Consider the following 26,155-nt stretch of genomic DNA (forward strand, 5'->3'; position numbering starts at 1 on the left):
CCTCATGTGTCAAAAGAGAACCCATTAATTCGTTAATAGAATAATTATTCATGTCCTTAGATTCCTCTATAGCTGTGACGACATGATCAAACTTTGGTGGCATGCTTTGTAGGATTTTTTCTACTACTTTTTTATCATCAATTATTTCTCCAAATGTTCTCATTTGATTTACAGTAGTAGATATTCTAGAAAAGAAATCTTGCACGAGCTCATTTTCTTTCATTAGCAGGGTGTCAAAATCTCTACGAAGTGTTTGGAGTTTTACAATAGTTACCTTACTATCTCCATGATAGGCTTCCTTCAAAATAGTCCATGCTTCATTTGACTTGGTGGCTGCCGCAATTCAAGGAAAAATACTTTCAGTCACGGATTGCTGCAAAACGAGAAGAGCCTTGGCATCTCTCTTATGCAACTCCTTTACTTCATTTGCTGCTTTTTATGTTGCTTTTGAGCTTTGTGTCTCTACAAAACTATTTTCAACTAGATCCCAAAGATCTTGAGAAATGAAAAATGTCTTCATCTTAATACTCCAAAATTCATAATTTTCTCCATTAAAAATGGGTACCAAGGCATGTGAGAGATTTATAGAGTTCAGATTTGTACCGTTAGACATCGTGAATTACACCACGTAATTACCAACCAACTTGAAGATCCGGCTTCGGCAATGATCTTCGCAATGCTCAAACACACCCAGCTTAATCGAACCTGGGGCTCTGATACCAAACTTGTTGGAATAAAGCAAAGATATATGCAGCAACAATATAAAATATTAACTTAACAATGGAGTAAAATATTGAAAATCTTTAACACAAAGTAAAAGCAAAAGGTGAGAGATTACACATCTCGTACAACCTCCAAGACCTCTATTTATAGCTAAAAAAGTAAACCTATAACTGTCACTTCCTCATTAATAGCTACTACTCATGACCCATTTATAACTCATGAATTACATAACTTACTCCTTAAGTTTAAGAACCACAACACAATCGTGGATTCTAAAACGTCTCTAATGCATACCCACTAACCCATGACTTATGGTTACCCATTCACGTAACCCCCTTTTGCATCATATTCTATCAACGTGCAGGGCTCGTGACAATCCGTATAACTGTGCACACCCTTTGGGAAATAAGGAAAAAAATGAATTTGTAAAGATCCTTAATGTGTATTTTCCACATTACTATCACGGCTCTCATTAAGATTTGTGTTTATGTGTATAACTAGAAAATATCTGAGGTGGCAAAATCGGAAAGTTGATGCAAGTTTCAAAGAGTGATGCAGTTGGATGTCGGTCTTTCAGATGATTCACCAAGACAGCAAAGTTATAATTGATTCATCTAGGAAAGATATTGTTATGGCCACAAATCGTGTTCTGAAAGGGAGAGAGAATCCAAGCCAGCTCAAGGAGGAAACTGTGAAAAGGTTATGGAGCTTCGACTGAGTATCGTGTCTATGCTTGAAAAAATATAGTAATTTATATGCTTGTAGACAAGATCGATTAAATTGCATGGACTGGTTTCCCTCTATTTCTGATACATAATTGTGAACTTGCTATGTAATCTGGTAGGGGGGTCTGCCAAACCCCAGCTTGCCAATCGAATAAAAAAAAGAAATAAAGAAATGGGCAATGTCACATGGATGTTCTTCATTGTGTGCTTGGAGATGTGAATCCATACCTATGATCTTGATGCATGCATGAATCCATCCAATAGTCATTATAATTGAATGGTCCTGCAGCATCTAGAAGGATTGAATGAGCTTAAGGTGAACAAATATTCAACATCCTACCATTGAGATGTATCACTTTTTCGGAGCAACATTTCTCCATAAAATGTGGAGCATACATGATTCCTAATGTAATACTTCAATGATGACCTCAATCACATATTTAACTAACCCACAAATAACTTCACATTTTTCTCCATTTTCTTTTTTCAACCAAGCTGGATACTTAAAGCTACCGACAGAAATTTCCAGCTTCAAGGCATGAAACTAATCGATATGAAGAATGCATATCCAACAAGAATTCATGCCCAGTATATACCATTGTTACCTATTAATTGGTGCTAACCTTGTTGGTAAGAAACAAATTTCCCACTTTGAACTGTCTTCCTTCATTTTACTTATGATTTAGAATGGGAAAAATGCAGTGGATAGGAATTTTCTTAACCAATAGTTGGAATTGCTCTCAAAATTTTCATTTGTACATGTGTATTTTATATACAGTATTACCTTTGCTCAAATCCATGAAGGGGCATATGATGGTAGGGGTGGCTCTCAGGCAACTCTGACGATGACAAACATCTAGTGCTACGTAAAGACACCACCAATGCATTCTCCATCTGAATAGTCATGTTGTTGCGTGCAAGTGACATGATGTCATCGATGATTGTAGAGTCGCAAGGGAATGTAATTGCACCATCGATGTTCAATCCAAACTCTTCCTCTGCCATCCTCAGCAGCTCTTGGAAGATTGGTCTTTGGAGGAAAGACAATGGAACCATGTACCTTTTGCCATCTGTGGTATATGCCACAAAATGACCCTTCTCGGTAATTGCTGACTCTTTTCTTTTGCTGTTGCTCTTATTGAAAACACTACCAACCGAGATTCTTGTTCTCCTTCTAGTAGCCATCTTCTGCCACTTCCTGGCCATCTCGACTAGCCTCTTTGTGCTGATCATTTTTGTAAGATGATGAATATGGTTGAAATGTTTCTTCAAAGGTCAAGGAAAGTATTTGAGAGTAGTTGAGCTTGAGTAGTGAGCATTGATATCTTTGTGAATTGATGATAAACTTTGGCTGCATGTGCCATATATATATTGAGGGATAGGAAATGGAACTGGGTTTTGTTCACTTACCAGGAAGGCAAGTGGGATTTGAGGAGCATGCATGTGGGGGGCAGTATCACATGGGTTAAGAGATGGAAGTCATCACGGTATGGATGCAGTCGTACCCTCATTGTATCCCACAACTATAAGTAGTGGGACCTGAATTGGGATCTGGTGCTTTCTTAACTCTTATGTCACTGCAGCAAATCACATGGTCGTATTTTGCAGGCCCCACAATAAGAAATTGTTTGCATCCACTTAAAATGTTGAGATGGGAATGGTTGTGATGACATAAGAGATGAGAGAGATTGTTCATTGGACCCTGTCTCGATGGTCCCAACATGTGTGAGTAAAGAGATAAAAAACAAGGTAAAGAGATAGAAAACGAGGTTTAACCTGGTTTGACAATTGTGTCTACGTCCACGGCAATGGCTAGGATTGTATTGCTTCTTCTCTTCTACATCTTTTTGTGTTACAGACGATAATACATATATAGATGTAGGAATGGCTGTTACAGCTATCTAGCCGTGATATTAGAAATTGTTGTTACATTGTTGTTGCAAATCCTCTTCATAAGGTAATTATCCTTTTCACTATGTATCTCATAACAACTGCCGATATTATTTCCTTGTGAAAATCTTCTATCCTTATCGTGATTGGAATTTCTATCCTTGTCATGCTCATGTGATCCGATGCTGCAAATATTCCCCCTCAAATGAGGCTTGGGGTAAGTCCACAGGCCGAGTTTGACTCATAAGTGATGAAATGAAGCTTTAGCGAGAGGCTTTGTGAGGATGTCAGTGACTTATAAAGTCGATGGAATAAAGGAGGTAATCAACTATTGTTGGGCTACCTTTTCTCGCACAAAGTGATAGTCGATCTCTATGTGCTTGGAGCGATTATGAAAGACAGGATTGACAGTCATGTAAAGAGTGGACAGATTGTCACAATAAATAGTTGGTGTCTGTGAAATGAAGACTCCAAGATCTTTAAGAATATAGGTGATCCATGTAATTTCTGCAATAGTAGATGCGAGAGCTCGATACTCAGCTTCTGAGCTTGACCTAGCAATTGTAGGTTGTTTCTTTGTGCTCCATGAGATACAATTTTTGCCCAAATATATACAGTAACCGGTAGTAGAACGTCGTGTGGTGGGACACCCAACCCAATCTACATCAGAGAAACAATAAAGGACTATGGGGTTATGAGAGAGGAGTTGAATGCCATGATTGAAGCTACCTTTGATGTATCTAAGAATGTGTTTGACCAACTGAAAATGATAGTTGGTGGGTGCATGCATGTATTGACAAACATAATTGACGCTATAGGCTAGGTCGGGTCGAGTAAATGTTAAATATTGTAAACTTCCGACTATGCTTTGATAAAGCTTCGGATCGGCGAATGGAGCTGAAGTATCTTGTGAAAAAGGTTTGCTCACCATAGGAGTGGTGATGGGTTTGCAATTTGTCATCTTGGTTTTTTCTAGCATTTCATAGGCATAGCGACTTTGATTTAAGAAGAGACTGTCTTTAAACTGATTCACCTGAACCCCAAGGAAATGATGAAGAGTCCCCAAATCCTTCATGGCAAACTCCTTGTTGAGAGAACCAATAACATGGCGAAGAAGACCCATATTGTTGTTGTTAATCACAATGTCATCGACGTAAAGAAGGAGGAAGATGTTGCCTTGAGGTTGATGGGTGATAAACGAGGATGAGTCAACAAGGCTACAATGAAACCGCAAAGTTAAAAGATGGGAACCAAACCTGTCAAACCATGCTCGGGAGGATTGGCAAAGCCCATATAAAAGCCCGCTTGAGGCGGCAGATGTGATTGGGCTTTTGTGGGTCTTTAAATCCCGGTGGTTGTTCCATAAACATGGATTCTTCAAGATACCCATGCAAAAAAGTGTTTTTAATGTCAAGTTGTCGGATGGGCCAGCCGTTGGCAAGAGCAATGGTCAAAACTATCCGAATAGTTGTGGGCTTAATGACAGGAGAGAAGCACTCCAAAAAATCGATCCCTGGGATTTGTGAAAAACCATGAGCAACGAGCCGAGCTTTGAGTCGTTCTAAAGTTCCATCTATCTTAAGTTTGGTCGTGAAGACCCATTTACAGCTGATAATGTTTTGATGAGAAAGTCGTGGTACACGCTCCCAGGTTTGAGTTTGTTCTAAGGCATGCATTTCGTCAGTCATAGCTTGTCGCCAGCCAGGATGACTGAGAGCTACTTTGACAGTGCGAGGTTCTTTAGGGACAATGGTGCCAACAGTAAGGAGGTATTTGGGTTTGGGTTTATGTATCTCATCCTTGCTGCAGGTGATCATGTGGGTATGCAGTAGATGTGTCAACCTGCTCAATACTTTGTGGAGTAGTTGGTACCGGTAGAAGAACCTCATCTTATGTTGTGTGTTGATCGTTAATTGGAGGAGGTATATGGGAATCATAGGAGGTGACAGCCTGCTCATTATAAAATATTAGTGGTTGCGGTGAACTTCTTGAACTGTCATTAATAGGACCTGCAGAACGTTGGTTGCGGTAATCCATTGTAGGTGGTGCTTCATGAGAGACTGGCAAATTTGAAGTGTTGTTGTATGTGATTGGCACCCACTCATCAAATGAAACCTGATCCACATATGTATATGTATTTTTATCATAGAACTGATCTTTGAAAGGAAAAACATGCTCATTGAATAAGACATGTTGACTGATATAAATTCACCCAGTTGAAATATGTAAACATCTATAGCCTTTGTGTGATGCATTATAACCCAAAAAAACACACGGTAAAGACCGTGGTTCAAGTTTGTGGTGGTTATAATCTCTTAGGTGCGCAAAGCAAAGAGTTCCAAAAGTTCGCAAGTAGTCATACGTGGGAACAGTAGAAAATAGTTTTTGAAAAGGCGATATCATCTTTAAAGATCGTGAGGGTGACCCATTTAGGATCCTAATGGCTGTCCTGAAAGCTTCAACCCAGTATTTGGTGGGTATATGAGCATGAAACATCATAGAAAGACCCAACTCAACAATACTCCTATGTCATCTTTCTACGCGCTCGTTTTGCTCGAGTGTATGCGGACAAGAAAAGCTATGATAAATGCCTCGGCTTTTGAGGTAGTTTTCAAATACATGACTAGAAAATTCATCCCCATCATCGGATTGAAAAGTCTTAATGTGACCGTAAATTGATTTTTAACCATTTTGTGGAACTCTGGAAATATATCAAAGAATTCAGATTTGCGTTTTAATAGAAAAAACCATACAAACCTTGAATGATCATCAACCATGATAACATAATATCTAAATCCCTGAAATGAAGTTCCAGGGAATGGACCCCATAAATCACAATGGATTTTATCAAAAGCTTGCAAGGCAACAGAACTAGAACTTGAAAAAGGCAATCGGCTAGATTTTGCTAAGGCACAACTAGAGCATAACATCTTATTTTTAAAACTAGAAACCGAGATGAGTTTTTTTCTACTCAAAAATTGTATGGTGTCCATGTTGACATGTCCCAGACGATCATGCCATATGCTGCTATCGACAACTCTTTGCCTGTTTGAGAAGAAAACTTGTTTATTTGGCGGGTTGAGGATGTAGAGATCTCCATCCCTATGCATCATGGCTATCACTTTCCTGCTCCTGTCCTTTATAGTGAAAGAATCAACAAAAAATTCAAAAGATAAATTATTGCGAGTAGCCAATTGACTTACTGATAGTAAATTCTTTTTTATCTCGAGGGCCACGAGCACATTATGAAGATATAATTTGTCTTTATCACTTTGTACAGTTGTTCCAATGTGAGAGATTTTTAAAGTATTTCCGACCCCTATCATGATTCGTTCTAGCCCATTATATTTAGAGAGATTTAATTGTTTACCTGGATCTGCTGTCATGTGGGAGCTTGCTCCGGTATCTGGAAAACATGAGTCATCTTGACTTTTGGAAATGGTCATGTTAGCTAAAGCTTGCGACACATTCTCGGCTTGATACATTTGATTAAACCGATTGTAACATTTGATGGCAGTGTGGTTCGGTTTGAAGTAGATTTGACATACTGCTCCCTTTTCTGACTGATTTTGTCCTTGTTTACTTTGATTCTTGTAATTTTGGTTTTGACTTGTTGGTCGTGAAGGCTGTTGTCCAGCTTGAGTGAACCCGCGCCCTTTTGAAGAAAAAATAGTGTTGTTGTTTAAACTGTCCTCCTTTCTTGTTGTGATATTTGTTTTGTTGTTGCCCAACAAAGGCCACGTTTTGATTTATGGCGTTGGATGGAGTCTGTAAGGTCTTAAAAGTCTCATGACCTTGGAAAAGACTGATAAGTTGTTTGCAACTAGGGACGGATGGTTTCATCATGGACGTCATGAATGCCTCATATTTGTGTCTGTGTCCATTGAGTAAGGTGAAAACCATAGTCCTGTCATTGACAGGTTTTTCGATGACAGCAAGCTCGCCGCATGTGGACTTGAAACTAGCAATGTATTCAGCAAGAGTTTGTGCCCCCTTTCAATGAGATTGAAGCTTTTGTAATAGAACATTCTCTTTTCTGTGAATCTAATGTGAATGTTTCTTCTAGAGCAGTCCATACATGTTGGGATGTATCAATTCCAACTACGAAACCCAGGACTTCTTCTAAGAGGATCCCGGTAATCCAAGCTTGCAGCAGCCGATCAGATTTGCTCCAGGCCACATAGTCTGGATTGATAGTTTTTGAACCGTCTGCTACATCACAAAATTGACTTGGAGTAATGACAGTTTGATCAATGAAGCTTTCAAGATCTTGACTCTCGATCAGTCCCAAAATTTGGGTCTTCCAAAGTAGGTAATTCGAATGCGTCAATTTGATGGAAAGAAAATTGGCAACGTTCAGAGTTGCTGGGTATGGGTATTTGGATGAAATGGTGGAAGGTGGCACACTATTGGAAGCCATGGCTCTGATACCATAAAGAGATAAAAAATGAGGTAAAGAGATAGAAAATTAGGTTTAACGTAGTTCAACAATTGTGTCTACATCCACGGCAATGGGTATGATTGTATTGCTTCTTCTCTTCTACATCTTTTTGTGTTGCAGACGATAATACATATATAGATGTAGGAATGGCTGTTACAGCTATCTAGCCGTGATATTAGGAATTGTTGTTATATTGTTGTTGCAAAACCTCTTCATAAGGTAATTATCATTTTCACTATGTATCTCATAACAACTGCTGATATTATTTCCTTGTGCAAATCTTCTATCCTGATCGTGATTGAGATTTCTATCCTTGTCATGCTCATGTGATCCGATGCTGCAAATAGTGAGGATCCAATCAAGCCACCTGAGTCTCAAAATAGCATATTTGAGAAATCTACGGAGATGGGATGGCTCAATCACTTGAATTATCTTTGTGTAGGCCTTTCCATACATGTTGATGTCTTGGCACAATGTCTTTTATCTTTCAAAGGTCATGAAGAAAGAAACCAGTTGAGGATGCAGTTGGTTGTAGGCCAATCTAGAGCTGGCCTAATGACTAAATAAGGCTGAAGGTTAGATCAAATTTGCTCATCAAGCTTCCATCTTGGGCCCCAACATGTCCAAGACCAAATTAAACTAGGCTTCTAGCTAGTTCCAACTTTTTGGTTATTGAAGTTTGCATATGTTAGGGAAGAGTAGCGAGTGGGTCCAAAGCTTGACCCAGTTGAGCTTGACCTCTGGACCAACTTGGAAAAAAACATGATCTGGATGGATGTTTGGAATTTCTCTTACGGTTTATTATATAAACATCTCATTAAATAATACAACTACTAATAATATTTACTTTTTAGAAAGAATTAGGATTAATAGCTAATTATGACTTGAGCACATCTTTTTGTTCCACCTTTTAGAAATACTTTGGACATGATGCTTTAACCGGTCCAAGATTGTTTAAACGGTCTAAGAACTGGGCTTGGAAATTTGCATTCATACCCGTGATCTTGAAACTTGCTAATTAATAGTCATCATAATTGAATGGTCCTGCAGCATCTTTAGGTTTGAATGAGCCTAACATGAACCACAAAATTGCACATCCTATGGTTGAGATGTATCACTTTTTGTGAGCTATATTTCTTCTTAAAATGTTCTGTTTACTAATGTAATACATCCTTAATGATGACCTCAATAACATGCTTAACCAATTCATAAATAACTTGACGTTTTTCCTCTCTTCCTTTTTCTTCCAAACCTAAATAAGCAAAGCCACCGACAGAAATTTCAATATTCGAGTCATGAAACTACTGGAATTGGAGAATGTGTAGCCGAGCATGTGCTAGCGTTATTTTCCAAATGCTTTTACTATGTCAGTGACCTACCTTAATTTTACTTATGATTTGGAATAAGAAAAATACAGTGAATAGGCAATTTCTTGACCAAAAAGTTGGAATTTCTGTCAAAATTTTCATTTATACAAATGTATTTTATATACAACATTCTCTTTGCTCAAAATCCATGACGGGGCACATGATAGCAGGGGTGGTTGAGGCAACTCTGATGGTGACAAGCATCCAGTGCTACATAAAGACACCACCACTGCATTCTGGATCTGCCTAGTCATGTCTCTGTGCGCAAGTGACATGATGTAGTCGATGATTGTAGAGTCACAAGGGAATGTAATTGCACCATTAATGTTCAACCTAAACTCTTCTTCAGCCATCTTCAATACCTTCTGCTACTTCTTAGCCATCTCTACTATCCTCTTTCTGCTGATCATTCTTGCAGGTTAGGTTGATGATGAAGATAAGGATTGTGGTTCAAACGCTTTTCTCAAAAGGCAAGCAAAAATACTTTTAGCTGGGCTTGGGTTGTGATTATAAATGTGTGTGTGGTCACTTGTGCTTCCATATATAGAGCGAGGGATTGACTGAAATTGGGTACATAGAAGGCAAGTAGGAAGCATGACGTGTGGGGGACAATACCACATGGGTAAGGAGATGGGTAGGTTGTTGGCCACCACAGCATGGACGCAACCCCTCATTTTGTTGACCAATGTCCAAATAATATGAAAAATACTGATAATTCTTGGTCAGTAGACTGTCACATGGCTACAGTTTTTTCGCCAAGCTCAGAAAATTTGATGGTAGCAATAAAACAAAATTGATGTAAGGAGAATTCTAAGCTAAAAGTCACATCTAAAACAGTTTGCTACCTCAATAAGAAACCAGACACTAAACAACTTCATTGAGTGTTCAAGATTCATACTCACCACTTTCTACCCTCGTTTCTCAGTATTGCCAACAAAACAAAATTGACGCAGCGGTAGCATTCCTTAACTGCATATTTTATGTAATCATCCCTTGAAATCTTTTCCAAGTGAATATCTTGACTATCCTTGTTGCCCACTGCAATATCTCTGCCCATGAATACATGCATAAATATGATCATGTAATTCACATTATAATAATCTATTGTAGAATAAATGCCTTGTAATTATATTTTTCATTACAAAGAAGTTGAAATTAAACCTTGCACTTAAGCGGGAATAACGGTGTAACACCCCGATCTATGACATGGAGTCCGGGTTCGTGGGTATTACATTCTAGATAAAAATACCAAAGTAGCACAAAAAAACATAGCACATTTTTTTTTTAAATAAACTATCATCAATTAATGTCAAGTAACTAAATCCCACATAATCAAGCCAAAATGGCTACATTATCCAAATGAGGCATCGCATCTTAAGTTCAATAAATAAAAGAAAATGAATAAGTGCTTTGCCGAAAGACGAAGCCACCAACATCTTGAAGAAGGTTGACAATGTCCTAACACCAAGTCATGTCTCACGAAGTCACGTGGAACCTACAGTTGTAATAATTAAAGAGTGTGTCTAAAACTGTAAAAACCCCTCCGACGAAGTCGCCGGAGGGGATAATCTTTAAAAAAAAAAAAGTAACGGTTTCCACAAAAGGGAAACCGCGTAACAAGAGAGGGGTGAGGATAAACCTCACCCCCGAAATCTGCGGGAAGGGGGGGGGCGAGGTTATCCTCAGCCCTTCACCCTGCGTGAGGGTTATAAAAACCCTCACGCAGGTTCCCCTTCCGCACCCTGCACAAAGAGAAAGAGAGCGAGAGAGAGAGAGGCTCTTACCAGAGACGGCGGCGGCGACGGCAGCAAGGTAAGCCACCCCCTCCGTCTTCTTCTTCGTTCTTCTTTCCTATTTGGAGCTCGGAGGGCCGGCAGCCATGGCTGCCGGCGAGTTGCAGTTAAAGAAAAAAATTGACAGAGAAGAGAGAGAGGGGTCGGTCGGCCCTATGGCGGCCGACTCCGACGGCCAGCCCCGGCGACCGGCCGGCCCCGGAGGCCGGCCCAGGCAGGTGGGTGCAGAGGGAGGGTCGGCAGGGGCCGACCCTCTGCAACTGAAATCGGAAGGGGCACAGCCCCTTCCGCCCCTTTTTATCGAGGGACTGGTTCGGTCCGGGCACCCGGACCGAACCGAGATGGTCTGAGTGCGACCCAGACCGAGTGCTTTAAAAAAAAGGTCGGTTCGGCCTGGGTGCGAACCGGGTTGGTCCGGATCGGTCTGGGTCGCACCCAGACCGAACCGGTTCGGGTCAAAACGGTTCAAGCCAAACCGGTTCGGGTCAACCCGATTCAAGTCAAACCGGTTCGGGACGAACCGGTTCAAGCCAAACCGGGTTGGTTATTTCTGGTTCAGTTCGAAATGGTTCAGACCAAATCGGGTCTGAACCGACCCGGTTGAACCAAGGTCCAAACTGAACCATTTGGGTCTGGATCTGGGTTTCAGTTCGGACCTAATTCAATATGGACCTGTCTCAGATCCAGATTAACCGGGTCCAGATCTGACTGGATCAGTCCCAGATCTGGACCCAGTCAGACAGGTCTGAACCCAGTTAGGTTACCCTGGATCCAGTCAGGCAGATATGGATCCAATCAGACTGTCCTGGATCCAGTCATGCAGATCTGGATCTAATCAGACTGTCTAGGATCCAGTCAAGCAGGTCCAGATCCAGTCAATATGTCCTGGATTCAGTCATACTAGTCTGGATCCAGTCAGAATAGAATGGATTAGGTTCGGACCCAATCAGACTTTCTAGATCCAATCAAACAGTTTTGGATCCAGTTATGAAATGGATTTAAATCCAAACAGACAGGGTTTGGATCCAGATCAGAATTGGATCATAAGATAGTCTCGGATTGCCCGAAATCCGAAATGTACCAAGAGATCCATTTGGATACTTGAAATCCATTTTAGTAAAACGGACATATCTTCGCACTCTGAACTCGGAATCGAGTGAGGTTTGGTGCATTGGATTCGTATTGAAGAGGGGAATCCATTAGTTTATGAAATTCAGTCAAACTAGAAATACAGAAAGCGTGGTTTCTTGAATAAGATTCAGAAAGGGTATTTTGGTAATTTGATAAGAGGTTTGTGAACTGATTCAAGTATATTGCTTTAATGACCAGATCATATCGTTAGAGCTTTGTGAGGCTCAATTTTGGAGAGAGTACGTTGTTCGCACTTGAGGTAAGGGATATTATAAGTAACTTTAGATGTGAATAAACTTGTTTCACGTTGTTTGTTATAATAGTGCTATAGAGGTTATGTGATTAGCTTGATAGCTTTGAGTGAGACCATGACATGCATAAATTCCATGCTTGACATTATGAGTTCATTTAAATACATGTTTATTATGAAATGCATGTTAGTTGTAATATGTCATGCATGATAGAAAGCAATTATAATTGCATGTCTAATTGATCATTAATATCATGCATTATGATGAGATTTAAGTTTGGATTAGAGTCTCATTTAGTTCATTCATGTAGTATGAATGGATATTTAGAATTCAGCATGCAGTACCCTTTAAATCCCGAAAGTGGCGACCTGTGACAAGGGCTACCTGGTTCGCGGCCAGAGTGCAGCCACCATGGAGAGTGGGACGTCGGTGATTTAATGATGTAGAGACACTACATCATTGTGTGCTAAGTGAGAGCGGTGTGAGTCCTAACGTCAATATGAGATTGAGAATGAGATTGTTGTGATTGGTCATAGCACCACTCATGAGGGAACGAGTGAACTTTAAATTTGAGAGAATTTTTCATTGTGTGAACTTAGTTATGACTTAGAATTTCACTCACACTGGTTTGGGACTCTGGAGGACCCTAGATGGTTGATAATTATCAGGTTTAGGATATAGCATAAACCATGCCGAGATTGAGAGCTTGACCTCCCGGCTAGCTACTAGTGGGGTCCCCGTGGTGGTTCACTGCAGTGCCTGGTGGTCTGGGGACCACTGGGAGTGTATGGTTCATTGTTTGGCCAACATGTAGAATTGGGGTGTTCTATAGGGTTGCTACGCCCATAGATGGCTATTACCGGTATAGCCAGCCTAGTGATAGTTGAGAGAGAGAGAAAAAGAGTTTGATAATGATAATGGGGGAAATTAAAATATACAAACATGTGTGGTGTATCAAGAATTAAAATAAGACTAGGGGCTTAGAGCCCACTACAGTTGTACATTATTGTTTATTTACTTATAATTGTTTCTTACTGGGTTGTAGACTCACCCCCATTCTTGTTTAATTACAACTGTAGGTTCCAAGCATTAGATCAGTCGCTTGTGAGCAGCTTTTTCAGTCTTCAGCAGAGCAGTGGTATATTTGACTTTCCTTGTCATTGAAAATAATGTAATTGCTTTTCTTCTGTTATGAATGATGAACATTGTAAGAAAAAGTTGATTATGAAAATAAAATAAAAAGTTTTTTTTTAGTCACGTTTTTCTCTGTGTAAGCTTTGCACTCTTCCCTCTAGGAAGTAATACCAACCGAACTCGGACTCCTGAGGTCCCAGATCAGGGTGTTACAAAGTGGTATCAGAGCCAGGTTTACACAGAAAAACTGTTCATCATTCATAATAAGACTCAATGACAAGATGTAAGTCTCTGCTTGAATAATACATGTTAGTGATTAAATTATTGCGTATTTAGGAATGACTAACGAACAAGAAAACAACGAGGTCCCACAGGCTCAAGACTCTGCTGAGCCTCCTTTGGTAGGAAGAGAGGAATTCTTTGTCGCAATGGCAATGGTTACGGGAGTCATCAGGAGCATGACTCAGGTGGTTAGAGAGTTGACGCCACAACCTCCTCCGATTTACATTATACTCGGAGATCGTGACTCTTACCATCGGAACTCCACCTACACTACCCAGGGGGGACATCCTCCACCTTACGGAAGGAGTAATCGCCAATGCAACTGTCAGAGAGCGAGGTCTGCACGTGGGCGGATGGGAGGAAATTAGATGGTAGCTCGAGGAGGAATTGGGAAGAGAGCAGCTCTGAACACAAACTTTGTGCCTCGGGGAGGGTCTCGTATGGCGAGAGCACGGGGATGACATATGTCCCAAGCTAGTTATATGGCTGCCATGAGTGGGGGAAACCAGATGGTTCCACCTCCATTCCACGAGCTTCTGGCTGAAGAAGCTCGAAGAGCGGCATTTCAGGCCGCCGAAGCAGCTCGACAGGCAGCGGGAGCCAACCAAGGTGACCCAGGGTTTGGGCAAGGGCGAGCGATTTCGGGAAATATGTGAGAGGGAAGTGAGGATGAAGATCTTACAGTTGATCCTACTTCACCTACCTACACTCTTGCTTTACCCCAATATGACTTGAATACTTCTCCTCTGACCCACCTTCAACTAATGCAAAAGAGTTCAAGAAGAGAACCAAGCTTTAGATAGATCGAAGAGGAACATGACGATGAATTTAGGGATACTTAGATTTATTTAGTCTAGTTCGATTATCTATTATTTTGCTTTGTGTTCTTCATGTTTGCTTAGTAATATTTTATTTATGTGTACTTGGATCAGCAATGAAATAAAATAAGACATTTTGAGTAACTGAGTGGCGTAATCGTTAATATGTGATAGAATTTTTATACGAGTATAAATGAATCAAATAAGAAGCATATTGCGTGATTAATTTAATGTAGCACATGGATTGTTTGACTCTATAGCTACACATAGTTTTACCATTTCAACTTTTGGGAAACGGTTGCCAGTGGCACCTTCTCGATTGAGTGTTTCTTACTTAATATAGACACCTATAGGAGCAACCACCATTGTGGATACTGTGTATCCTAATTGGGTTGTAAAAATTAAAGATCGAGAGTTGCTTGTGAACTTGTTGCAACTCGACTTCAAGGATCTAGATGTTGTGTTAGGCATGTTTTGGTTGTCGGGCCATCATGCCACTATCGATTATAGAAGAAAGTGTGTCAGCTTTCAAATACCCTATACTCCAACTTTCACATATCAGGGTGTTAGAAAGTTACATAAGTCGGCTATCATTTCTTATTTAAAGGCCAATATATATATTAAAAAGGGATGCATGGGATTCCTGGCGTATATGAAAACAGAAGAGAAAGAAGACCTCACCATATCAGATGTAGACATAGTCCGTGAATATGATGATGTTTTTCCAGAAGATCTACCAGGTCTCCCTCCTGATCGGGAGACTAAATTTCAAATCGATCTAATTCCATGAACAACACTCATTTCAAAGGCTCCCTATCGAATGGGACCTGCGGAACTCAAGGAACTCAAGGAGCAAATACATGAGTTATTGGAGAAAGGATTTATTCGACCTTCAGTATCTTCTTGGGGTGCTCCAATTTTGTTTGTCAAGAAGGACGGATCACTGCGTATGTGTATAGACTATCGTCAATTGAATGCAGTAACCATAAAGAATAAATACCCTTTGCCGAGAATTGATGATTTGTTCGATCAACTGCAAGGAGCAGCATGCTTCTCGAAGTTAGATTTGAGATCAGGTTATTACCAACTGAGAATTAAGAAGGAAGATGTGGCCAAGACAGCTTTCTGATCAAGATATGGCCATTATGAATTTATGGTCATGCCTTTTGGTCTGACTAATGCACCAGCTGCCTTCATGGTTATGATGAATAGAGTCTTTAGACCCTATTTGGACAAGTTCGTCGTAGTATTTGTTGATGACATCATCATATACTCTACCTCGAAAGAGCAACATGAAGAGCATCTGAGGATAGTTTTGCAGACACTTAGAGAACATCAGCTTTATGTCAAATTCTCTAAGTGTGTTTTTTGGTTAGAACAACTGTCTTTTCTTGGACACATTGTTTCTAAAGACGGGATTATGGTAAACCCTGCAAAGATTGAAGCAGTCACCAATTGGTCAAGACCCAAGAATCCTACTGAAATTCGCAGCTTTTTGGGGTTAGCTGGGTACTATCAAAGATTCGTTGAAGGGTTTTCGTTGTTGGCGGCTCCTATGACAAGGCTCACAAAGAAAGATATAAAGTTCGAGTGGAATGATAAATGTGAGCAAAGTTTTCAGAAGATAAAGAAGCGTTTGACTACTGCTCTAGTGTTGGTCTTACCTTCTGGATCTGGAGGTTTCACTATTTATAGTGATGCCTCTCACAAAGGATTGGGTTGTGTTCTGATGCAACACGAAAAAGTGATAGCTTATGCATCTCGTCAACTCAAAACTCATGAAGTCAACTATCTGACGCATGATATGGAGCTAGCAGCGGTGGTTTTTGCTTTTAAGATATGGAGACAGTATCTCTATGGCGAACAATTTGAGGTCTTTACCGACCATCAAAGCCTTAAATATTTATTTTCTCAGAAAGATTTGAACTTGAGGCAAAGGAGATGGTTGGAATTTCTGAAAGATTGTGATTTCGATCTAAAATATCATCCGGGTAAGGCGAATGTAGTCGTTGATGCTTTTAGCAGAAAAGCAGGAGCACTAGTTAGACTTGCAGATTGAGAGTTATTTTCCTCGATGGCTCATCAGAGGGCAGAAGATCAATGCTTACCAGGTCGTTTATTATTTGTGCAAACCACATTGAAGTCAGAATTGTGGGATCAAATTAAGGAAAAACAACCCTTAGACCCAGAATTGATGCAAGTTAGAAAGAAGACTTCAGAAAATGAAGAAACAGAATTCAAAATTGATGATCAAAGACTTCTTAGATATCGTCAGAGAGTGTGCATTCCCAAGGATGATCAACTTAGAAATCAAGTATTGTAAGAGGAACATCATTCTAGATTTGCCATCCATCCCGGTACACCAAAATGTACCGAGATCTGAAAGATACGTTTTGGTTGAGTGGTATGAAGAGAGACATTGCTGAGTTTGTTAGCAAATGTCTAGTATGTCAGTAGGTGAAGATTGAGCACCAAAGACCAGGTGGTCTCTTGCAACCACTTTCCATTCCCGAGTGGAAGTGGGTGGACATATCAATGGACTTCGTTTCGGGGCTTCCAAAGACGAAGAATGGGATGGATTTGGTGTGGGTGATTGTCGACAGGCTAAATAAGTCAGCTCACTTTTTAGTTTGTAAGACAACTCACTCGTGTGACCAACTGACTCAATTGTTTATTAGAGAAATTGTGAGACTTCATGGAGTACCTGATTCAATTGTTTCAGATAGAGACTCGAAGTTCACATCACAATTTTGGCAAAGCTTTCAAGAAGCAATGGGGACACATTTAAAAATGAGTACAGCTTTTCACCCTCAGTCAGATGGTCAGTCAGAGCGAACCATTCAGACCCTTGAGGACATGCTCCGGGCATGTAGTTTGGAGTATAACGACTCGTGGAATGATATTTTGTCATTAATGGAGTTTGCCTACAACAACAACTTTCAAGCAAGTATAGGCATGGCTCCATTTGAGGCATTGTATGGTCGACGATGTCGAACTCCCTTGTGTTGGGATAAAGTCGGAGAAAGGAGTCTGTTAGGGCCAGAGATGGTTCAGCGAATGGCAGACCAAGTGAGATTCATTCGAGAGTGTCTTCTCACAGCACAAAGTCGACAGAAGAGTTATGCGGATAAAAGATGTCGTGAGTTGAAATTTGAGCAAGGTGATCACGTGTTTTTAAAGATATTTTTGTTTAAGGGAGTAATGTGTTTTGGTCGAAGAGGAAAGTTGAACCCCAGATATATTAGACCATTTGAGATACTTGCGAGGGTTGGTCAGGCAGCATACCGATTATCTCTACCACCTTCCTTATCTCGAATTCATAACGTGTTCCATGTTTCCATGTTGCGGAGGTATGTGCTAGATCCCTCCCATATATTGGATACAGTCGAGACTGTATTAGATTTACAAGATGATCTGAGTATGAGAGAAAAGCTCATCGAAATCCTGGACACGAAAGTGCAAAAGCTCAGAAACAATGAGTCATCTCTGGTATTGGTTAAGTGGAGTCATCACAACAATAAGGAGGCTACTTGGGAGCGTGAATCTGACATCCGCGAGCAATTTCCACATTTGTTTTCAGGTAAGATTCGGGACAAATCTTCTTTTAAGGGGGGTAGAATTGTAAAAAACCCTCTGGCGAAGTCGCCGGAGGGGATAATCTTTTAAAAAAAAAAAGGTAACGGTTTCCCCAAAAGGGAAACCGCGTAACAAGAGAGGGTTTGGATCCAGATCAGATATGGATCATAAGATAGTCTTGGATTGCCCAAAATCCGAAATGTACCAAGATATCCATTTGGATACTCGAGATCCATTTCAGTAAAACAGACATATCTTTGCACTCCAAACTCGGAATCGAGTGAGGTTTGGTGCGTTGGATTTGTATTGAAGAGGGGAATCCATTAGTTTATGAATCTCAGTCAAACTAGAAATACAGAAACCGTGGTTTCTTGAATAAGATTCAGGAAGGGTATTTTGGTAATTTGGTAAGAGGTTTGTGAACTGATTCAAATATATTGCTTTAATGACCAGATCATATTGTTAGAGCTTCGTGAGGCTCAATTTCGGAGAGAGTACGTTGTTCGCACTTGAGGTAAGGGATATTATAAGTAACTTTAGATGTGAATAAACTTGTTTCACGTTGTTTGTTATAATAGTGCTATAGAGGTTATGTGATTAGCATGATAGCTTTGAGTGAGACCATGACATGCATAAATTTCATGCTTGACATTATGAGTTCATTTAAATACATGTTTATTGTGAAATGCATGTTAGTTATAATATGTCATGCATGATAGAAAGCAATTATAATTGCATGTCTAATTGATCATTAATATCATGGATTGTGATGAGATTCAAGTTTGGATTAGAGTCTCATTTAGTTCATTCATGTAGTATGAATGGATATTTAGAATTCAGCATGCAGTACCCTTTAAATCCCGAAAGTGGCGACCTGTGACAAGGGCTACCTGGTTCGCGGCCAGAGTGCAGCCACCATGGAGAGTGGGACGTCGGTGATTTAATGATGTAGAGACACTACATCATTGTGTGCTAAGTGAGAGCGGTGTGAGTCCTAACGTCAATATGAGATTGAGAATGAGATTGTTGTGATTGGTCATAGCACCACTCATGAGGGAACGAGTGAACTTTGAATTTGAGAGAATTTTTCACTGTGTGAACTTAGTTATGACTTAGAATTTCACTCACACTGGTTTGGGACTCTGGAGGACCCTAGATGGTTGATAACCATCAGGTTTAGGATGTAGCATGAACCATGCCGAGATTGAGAGCTTGACCTCCCAGCTAGCTACCGGTGGGGTCCCCGTGGTGGTTCACTGCAGTGCCTGGTGGTCTGGGGACCTCTGGGAGTGTATGGTTCATTGTTTGGCCAACATGTAGAATTGGGGTGTTCTATAGGGTTGCTACGCCCATAGATGGCTATTACCGGTATAGCCAGCCTAGTGATAGTTGAGAGAGAGAGAAAAAGAGTTTGATAATGATAATGGGGGAAATTAAAATATACAAACATGTGTGGTGTATCAAGAATTAAAATAAGACTAGGGGCTTAGAGCCCACTACAGTTGTACATTATTGTTTATTTACTTAGAATTGTTTCTTACTGGGTTGTAGACTCACCCCCATTCTTGTTTAATTACAACTGTAGGTTCCAGGTATTAGATCAGTCACTTATGAGCAGCTTTTTCAGTCTTCAGCAGAGCAGTGGTATATTTTACTTTCCTTGATATTGAAAAAAATGTAATTGCTTTTCTTCTGTTATGAATGATGAACATTGTAAGAAAAAGTTGATTATAAAAATAAAATAAAAAGTTTTTTTTAGCCACGTTTTTCTCTGTGTAAGCTTTGCACTCTTCCCTCTGGGAAGTAATACCAACCGACCTCGGACTCCTGAGGTCCTAGATCGGGGTGTTACAAAAACTCAGTAAGAAATAAATTACAAGCATAATAAACTCAGATTTACAATTGTGGTGGGCTCTAAGACCCTAGTCTTATTTTAGTTATCGATCACACAATATACACATATTTGTATCTTTAACATCTCCTAATTTTTTACTCAATTCTCACTAGTTAGCATTTTCTCAATGTTTAGCCACTATCTACTTCGGTTATACTAGTAATAGCCTACTATGAGTATAGCAACCCGTGTAGAATACCCTAATTCTATGGTGTTGGACAAACTGTAAATTTTACTCTTTGTCTTTGTCCACTGTAGTGTAGGATCCTTGATAGCGAACCAACAAGTCTGTAATTAGAGCTATACCTGCTCCAAGGTTTGTAGCTCATGCTACATTTTAAACTTACTCTAGAGTTCCAAATCTGTAGGTGAAAAAGTATCGTCCCTTAGGGCATATCATCTCATGCATTCTCACATGAACTCTTTCTCGTGTTCATATTCAATGTCTCTTGACAAGTGTTGTTAAGAAACATTTTCAATCAATCATTCTCAACAGGCAATCCTAGGGTTTTGATATTCATTAATTTTTTAAGCATGCAGAGATGCAATCTCTCTACATCAATAAATCTCGAGGGCCTCAATAGTGATGGCTCTCACGCTAATGGACATTAAGTAGCCATTTTCATCAATCACCTCACAGTAATTTATGAGGTTTTAGCATGTTAAGGTATTTGAAGGCCGCAGTAACACAACTCTAACTAGTATGAGACTCAATATCTCATTTAAAAGACTCTTTTCTTATGATGTATTTCTAAGTCTTTCACAATCTCAAGTATGTATTTTATCTAAAATACAATAATTTGATACATGCAACTCATGCTAAAGAGTCATCAATACATGAAATCATTTATGACATTGAGGCTAATTCACATACATTTATTCTATAATAGCAAATGTGCACTTCTAATATGTAATTGCAAAATCATTAGAATACAATTGTGATCTCAAATAAATATGATTTCATATAGTCTAATTCATAGAAATGTCAACATACAATGTATTATTAACTAAAATGCTGATAGTTTTTCTTACTTCGAATGCAAACGTTGAACTCCAGTCCGCGGTCAAGTCTCTCATAGCTAAAATAGGATTGTATGATAATCACATAATTATGTTCATTTTAATAAACCAACATTCTTTATACTATCAAAATTATTAAAATACTCCTCTTGAAGTGGTTTGTCAGACCTCGATTTTTATGCTCATTGTTTCATCAAAACTAGGACAAACAGATTCCTCTCTACGACATGAATCCAACCCATCAAACCTCACTCAATTCTAAGTTCGAGATGCGAAGTTATGATAATTTTACTAATTTGATATTAGGTCACACATATAAGGGTAATTTGGTTATTTCAATTCACTGTGATATAACCTGATTTATCCCAGGTTAGACCAAACATAGTCTGAGTTAGTACATTACGTTTACTGAACTTAGTTTGTAATGCTTGTGAATTTTGTCACATGAATAAACCTGAATTTTTATGGTTGAAATGTTATATGGTGGTATTTTTATTTTTTAAATTTGATTTTTATTAGATTCTGATTATTTTATTTGAATCTTTGATATCGGATCCCTGATATCTTAATTGGATTTTGGTACTAGATCCCAGATATTTTATTTGGATCTTCAATATCGAATCTTTGATATCTTAATTGGATTTTGATATTGGATCCCAGATATTTTATTAAGATCTTCAATATCGAATCTCTGACAATAGATCTTGTATATTTTATTTAGATTTTTTATATTGGATCTCTGACATCTTAATTGGATTTTTATATTGAAATCATAATAGTTCAATTGGATGTTTGATATTGGATCCATGGCTATTTATTTGGATCCATGATATTTTACTCGAATCTTAGATTTTTGGATCTTCTAATTCGAGTACTAGAAAATCTAGTTTTGTGGATGGACCCGGATAGTCCTAATATAGATCCTAAAACATAAATGGATCTTGGATCCCAGTTGAATAGATCCAATCACTCAAAAAAATGTGACTCTTGCTTGGTAGGAGTTGTTAGTACATGTCACCTTGTGTTGGGATGCTGCAAGTTCAAAACCCAGATGGCATGATTGTATAATGAGTAGGGGTATGTCAAACGCAGTCTTCTCTATCAAAAAAAATGTATACAACTTAAAAATAACGGGGTGTGGAGTTCCTCATTCACGTACGCTGGACCCAAACTGATCCCCCTAGTCATAGGCTAGATTCATACCCAGTTTAGTCTGGATCTGGTCTAATGTGGATGAGTGCAAACCAACTGGATCGAACTAAACCTAGACCCAACACAAGGAACTGAGACAGGGCCCAACCTGACTTGTCTCAGTTTTCATCTCATATATATATATATATAATACTCTGACCAGACTCGATCTGGCTGAACCCGAACCAAGTCGATCCTCAGTTAGGCCCGACCTAGTCTGGGTTCACATCCAAACTGGTTCGGTCAGGCCGACTCGATCCTATTTAGTCCAAACCGAGTCAGTTGGCCTCCGACCGAGATGACCTTTGATGTATATATATATATATATATATATATATATATATATATATATATATATATATATATATATATATATATATATATAAAGTGCTTGAAACCTATGTACAAAGATTGATTTCAAATTAAGCTCTTAATGAAGGTTCATAGGTCTTATAGCTGAAGTGTTTCAAACAGGATTACACCCTTGATATACTCACCTTTGTGAGTGTGAAGGTATGAGTCTCCTTCTATAAAACTTGGGCTTTGTTTTTAGATAACTCGTGAAATTTGGATACAACACAGGACCCTTAGTGTCTGGCTCATATATATTGTTAAACACACTATGATCACTTGAAGTAAAAGTGATGCGTCTATAAAGTTAATTAGGATTCTAAATTCAAAGTTAACACTATTGGGGTTCCTGACTAACTATGACTAAGTAACACTAATGTGGATATTCAAACCCAAAAGGTATGTTTGTTTATATACTGGATCTTTGCAAATAGGCTCTTGAATATTTTCATAGTTTTGATCCACCTGAGAAATTGTTGAGGTTTGGTCTTAAAATTATTGAGTTAGAACCTAGTTCTTGCTACCTATTACCCTACACTTATCTAAGTTAATGTGTTTTCACTCCTTTTTAAAAGTTTAGTCCTACATTAAAGAGTATAAGAACTTCACTTGGGTTTATATAGTGGGGAGTTGCATTTATGAGCAATGCCCATTAGGGGCTTTGTCAATTGAACTTTAAACTTTGGACCTTAACTTTGGATTGAGATTTGGATTTAGCTTTGGACTTAGACATGGAGTTTTTTTAGATTTGGGTTTGTTTTTAGTTTCGGTTTTGGTTCGATCTTGATCCAACTCTGCTTGGTTCATTTTCTTTTATCTTTGTCATCATCATTCTTGGACTTTGAATATTCTTTTTAATACTTGAGTTGTTTTTATCCTCAAGGACAAGACCATTTGTAACGCCCCAAAATCTAGGACTTACTACTTTTTATGAAAAGTTTAAAAGCTTTGAAATCATTTGTTTATCAGAGTTTTTAAATAGTAATTTAACGGAAAATAGTGTTTGAAAAAACAAGTCAATGGATCTTGGGTGCATTACAGCGTAAACTTTCTTTCACAATAGATTTGAAACTCCATAAGTTTAAGAAATCAAATATATCATGAAAAAATATTTTTTTATAATTTAAGACTTGTACAAATAAAAAAATTTAAAAAAACTTTATGCAAATTTGCCAAATGTTCTCAGGAGCGAAACGTCAAGGAAAGTGTTTCATCTTGATCTCATCATGCCATCGTGTCATCACAGATCCAAAATATCTCATGCCCATAAAATGGGTCAGTTTCACAAAAAACCAGTAAGAGTGTAAAAGACATGAAGAAACAAAGACTGTAATAAGCAAGGTAATTACTAAACTAAACAGAAGAAACAAAACTAACAGAGCTAACCATATATGATGTTGAGTATTGCAAGCAATACTCAAATAATGCAAGTAGCTAAATACGAGAGTAGTAACGAACAAAGTATTAAACAAACAAAATAAGCAACTATAGCAGTCCAACTGATTTTATAGGTAGAGAGTAACTAATTCCACCAAGCAGTCAAGCAGAGTAAGTAAAGTAATTGAAAAAGATAAGCATTCATAAAAGAGCTTACGATGCATACAATTACAACTGAATTATTTAGTCAACTGACAAGAAACTAAATACAGAAGGTGGTTGAGTACAATTACAGTCAAGCCATCCAAAGTGTATAACTAACTGAAGTGTAAGTTATTTTTAGTTTTGATATTAACTGGTCATGCAGATACGCACATGATACGAAACGTAAAAATAGCGGAGACCACCCTGGGGCTTTATTATGCTATATGTTTTATGATACCCCGAGTGACTGACTGAGTCCGCTCTTAAGGAAACGGCCAATAGCCATGAGAGTAAATCTCCAAAGGCCACTTGTTTCAAATGATGCATCCAACTTTTGCAGAAGTGTTGAGCTAACTTTTGTAGCTTCTTTCTCCTAACTCTGATGACTGGGAAAACTGAGTCTTTTGCCTGTAATAGCCATGAATGGCCTGTCCATCAGAGTTTTTGTACAATCTGTTCTCTCTCTTGACAAACCGTGTCAAACGAGCATGATGGGGGTTTCTTAATCATTGTCTCTTTCTATATGCTCTGATTCATTAGACCTAAACGAGCTTCTTGCTTGTGAAGGTGCATAGTGACCATTTTGTGAGTTTCAACTATTATACCATATCGCAAGTATTAAGGTTCCATTGACCTCACCAACTATTCATCATAGTGCAATGTAACATCCTGCCTGAGGGTGCAACTACGATAGTACATGCCAAAAATCCATGCTTGCATGCTTGAGAAATCTGAAGTCCACATATAAAAGCATTTTCTTGAGATCAAGGTCTCGGTACTCAATTTTGCATCTTATTAAAAAGAGTGAACCATGGTACGCGTGCACTCGTACCTTGCAAAATTTTGCCTTCTAAGAAATCATAAGCTGCAAAACTTTGCATCATGTGCAGCAAAACCCAAAAGCAGTTGATGATACATGAAATGCACATTTTTTTCATATTAAATTCATGTACTTTCACATGTTTTTAATGGTTTAGAATCCATGAATGGATGTATTTAGAAAAAAAGTGGTTTTGGTTCGAATTTCACTCAAATCAGAGTTAAAACGAGAGAAAAAATGCATTTTTAGGGTTTTAGATCAGATTTTGAGGTAGACTGGATCCAGTTCTGACCCAAGAACTCTAATTTTGATCTTGGACTGGATACAAAACATATTTTTCCCCAAACCCACGTGACTCAAACTGATTTTAATAAATATTTTCTAAAAAAACCCTCTTTTTAACTCATTTAGATACCTAGTTGAAAATAACATGTATTTTAGCAATTAGTTAAAAGTAGCTTTAGTTTTAGGTGGTTTTTAGAATTAGGTTAAACTAGTGATTTAAATAGTTAGAAAAACTAGGTTTAGACATTTTTGGAGTTGGAAAATTCGCCCCTCTCTCTCTCCTCAACGCTTTCTCTTCTCACTCTCCCTCTCTCACATGCCCCTCCCTCTTGTGCGTATCTCTTTTCTTCTTCTTCTTCTTCTTCTTCTTCTTCTTCTTCTTCTTCTTCTTCTTCTTCTTCTTCTTGATTCCATTTCTTGTTTTTGTATTCTCATTTTTTTTTGTTTTCTCTCCCTTTTGCAGGTGTTGCGGACCACGTGGAGCTTCACCTCGGTGGTGTGTCGTCTGCACCTCGTGGTTGGTCGTCTCTTCCTCCACACGACTTTCATCTTCTTCTTCGAATTCTCTACAACTCGTTTTCAACGTGGGTGCAGCCGTGCAAGGGAAAAGTGTAGCACATCGAAGGACATGTTGGGTGTGTGGACCAACTCCAACTAACCGCTCTACCTCATCCCCTCCCTCATCGGATCGCCCTTGAGGTAGGTTTTCTCTTCCTCCTTTCTTTTAGTTTAAATTGAGTCCCTTTTGTCATATCGAGTCATACCCATTTCAATTCTTTATTTTATGATATTTTTTTACAGCAAACCACTATCTGTGATTCTGAATTTTCTGTAGTTTTAGGGTCGAGTCTGGTCTTAGGTTAGGCGTCAATCCATTCCAAT

General features: G+C 38.9%; 1 protein-coding gene across 1 annotated transcript; it reads left to right on the forward strand.

Moving 5' to 3' along the window:
* Positions 1–17,756: 17,756 nt before the first annotated feature.
* LOC149829770 (uncharacterized) lies at positions 17,757–25,888 on the forward strand. The gene is made up of 2 exons (XM_090015290.1): positions 17,757–18,135; positions 25,737–25,888. Exons 1-2 carry the CDS (start codon positions 17,757–17,759, stop codon positions 25,886–25,888), a joined length of 531 nt encoding a protein of 176 aa, XP_089871416.1.
* Positions 25,889–26,155: the final 267 nt, after the last annotated feature.

The sequence above is a fragment of the Nuphar pumila genome, chromosome 8 (assembly GCF_984573655.1).
Source record: "Nuphar pumila chromosome 8, dmNupPumi1.hap1.1, whole genome shotgun sequence".
Lineage (NCBI taxonomy): Eukaryota > Viridiplantae > Streptophyta > Magnoliopsida > Nymphaeales > Nymphaeaceae > Nuphar > Nuphar pumila.

Bases quoted from the DNA above. Each gene is read 5' to 3' on its own strand.
- LOC149829770 (XM_090015290.1), top strand. From the start codon at position 17,757: ATGTGTTTTGGTCGAAGAGGAAAGTTGAACCCCAGATATATTAGACCA. The intron at 18,136-25,736 runs GTAAGATTCGGG...TCCCTTTTGCAG, and splicing joins ATTTCCACATTTGTTTTCAG to GTGTTGCGGACCACGTGGAG.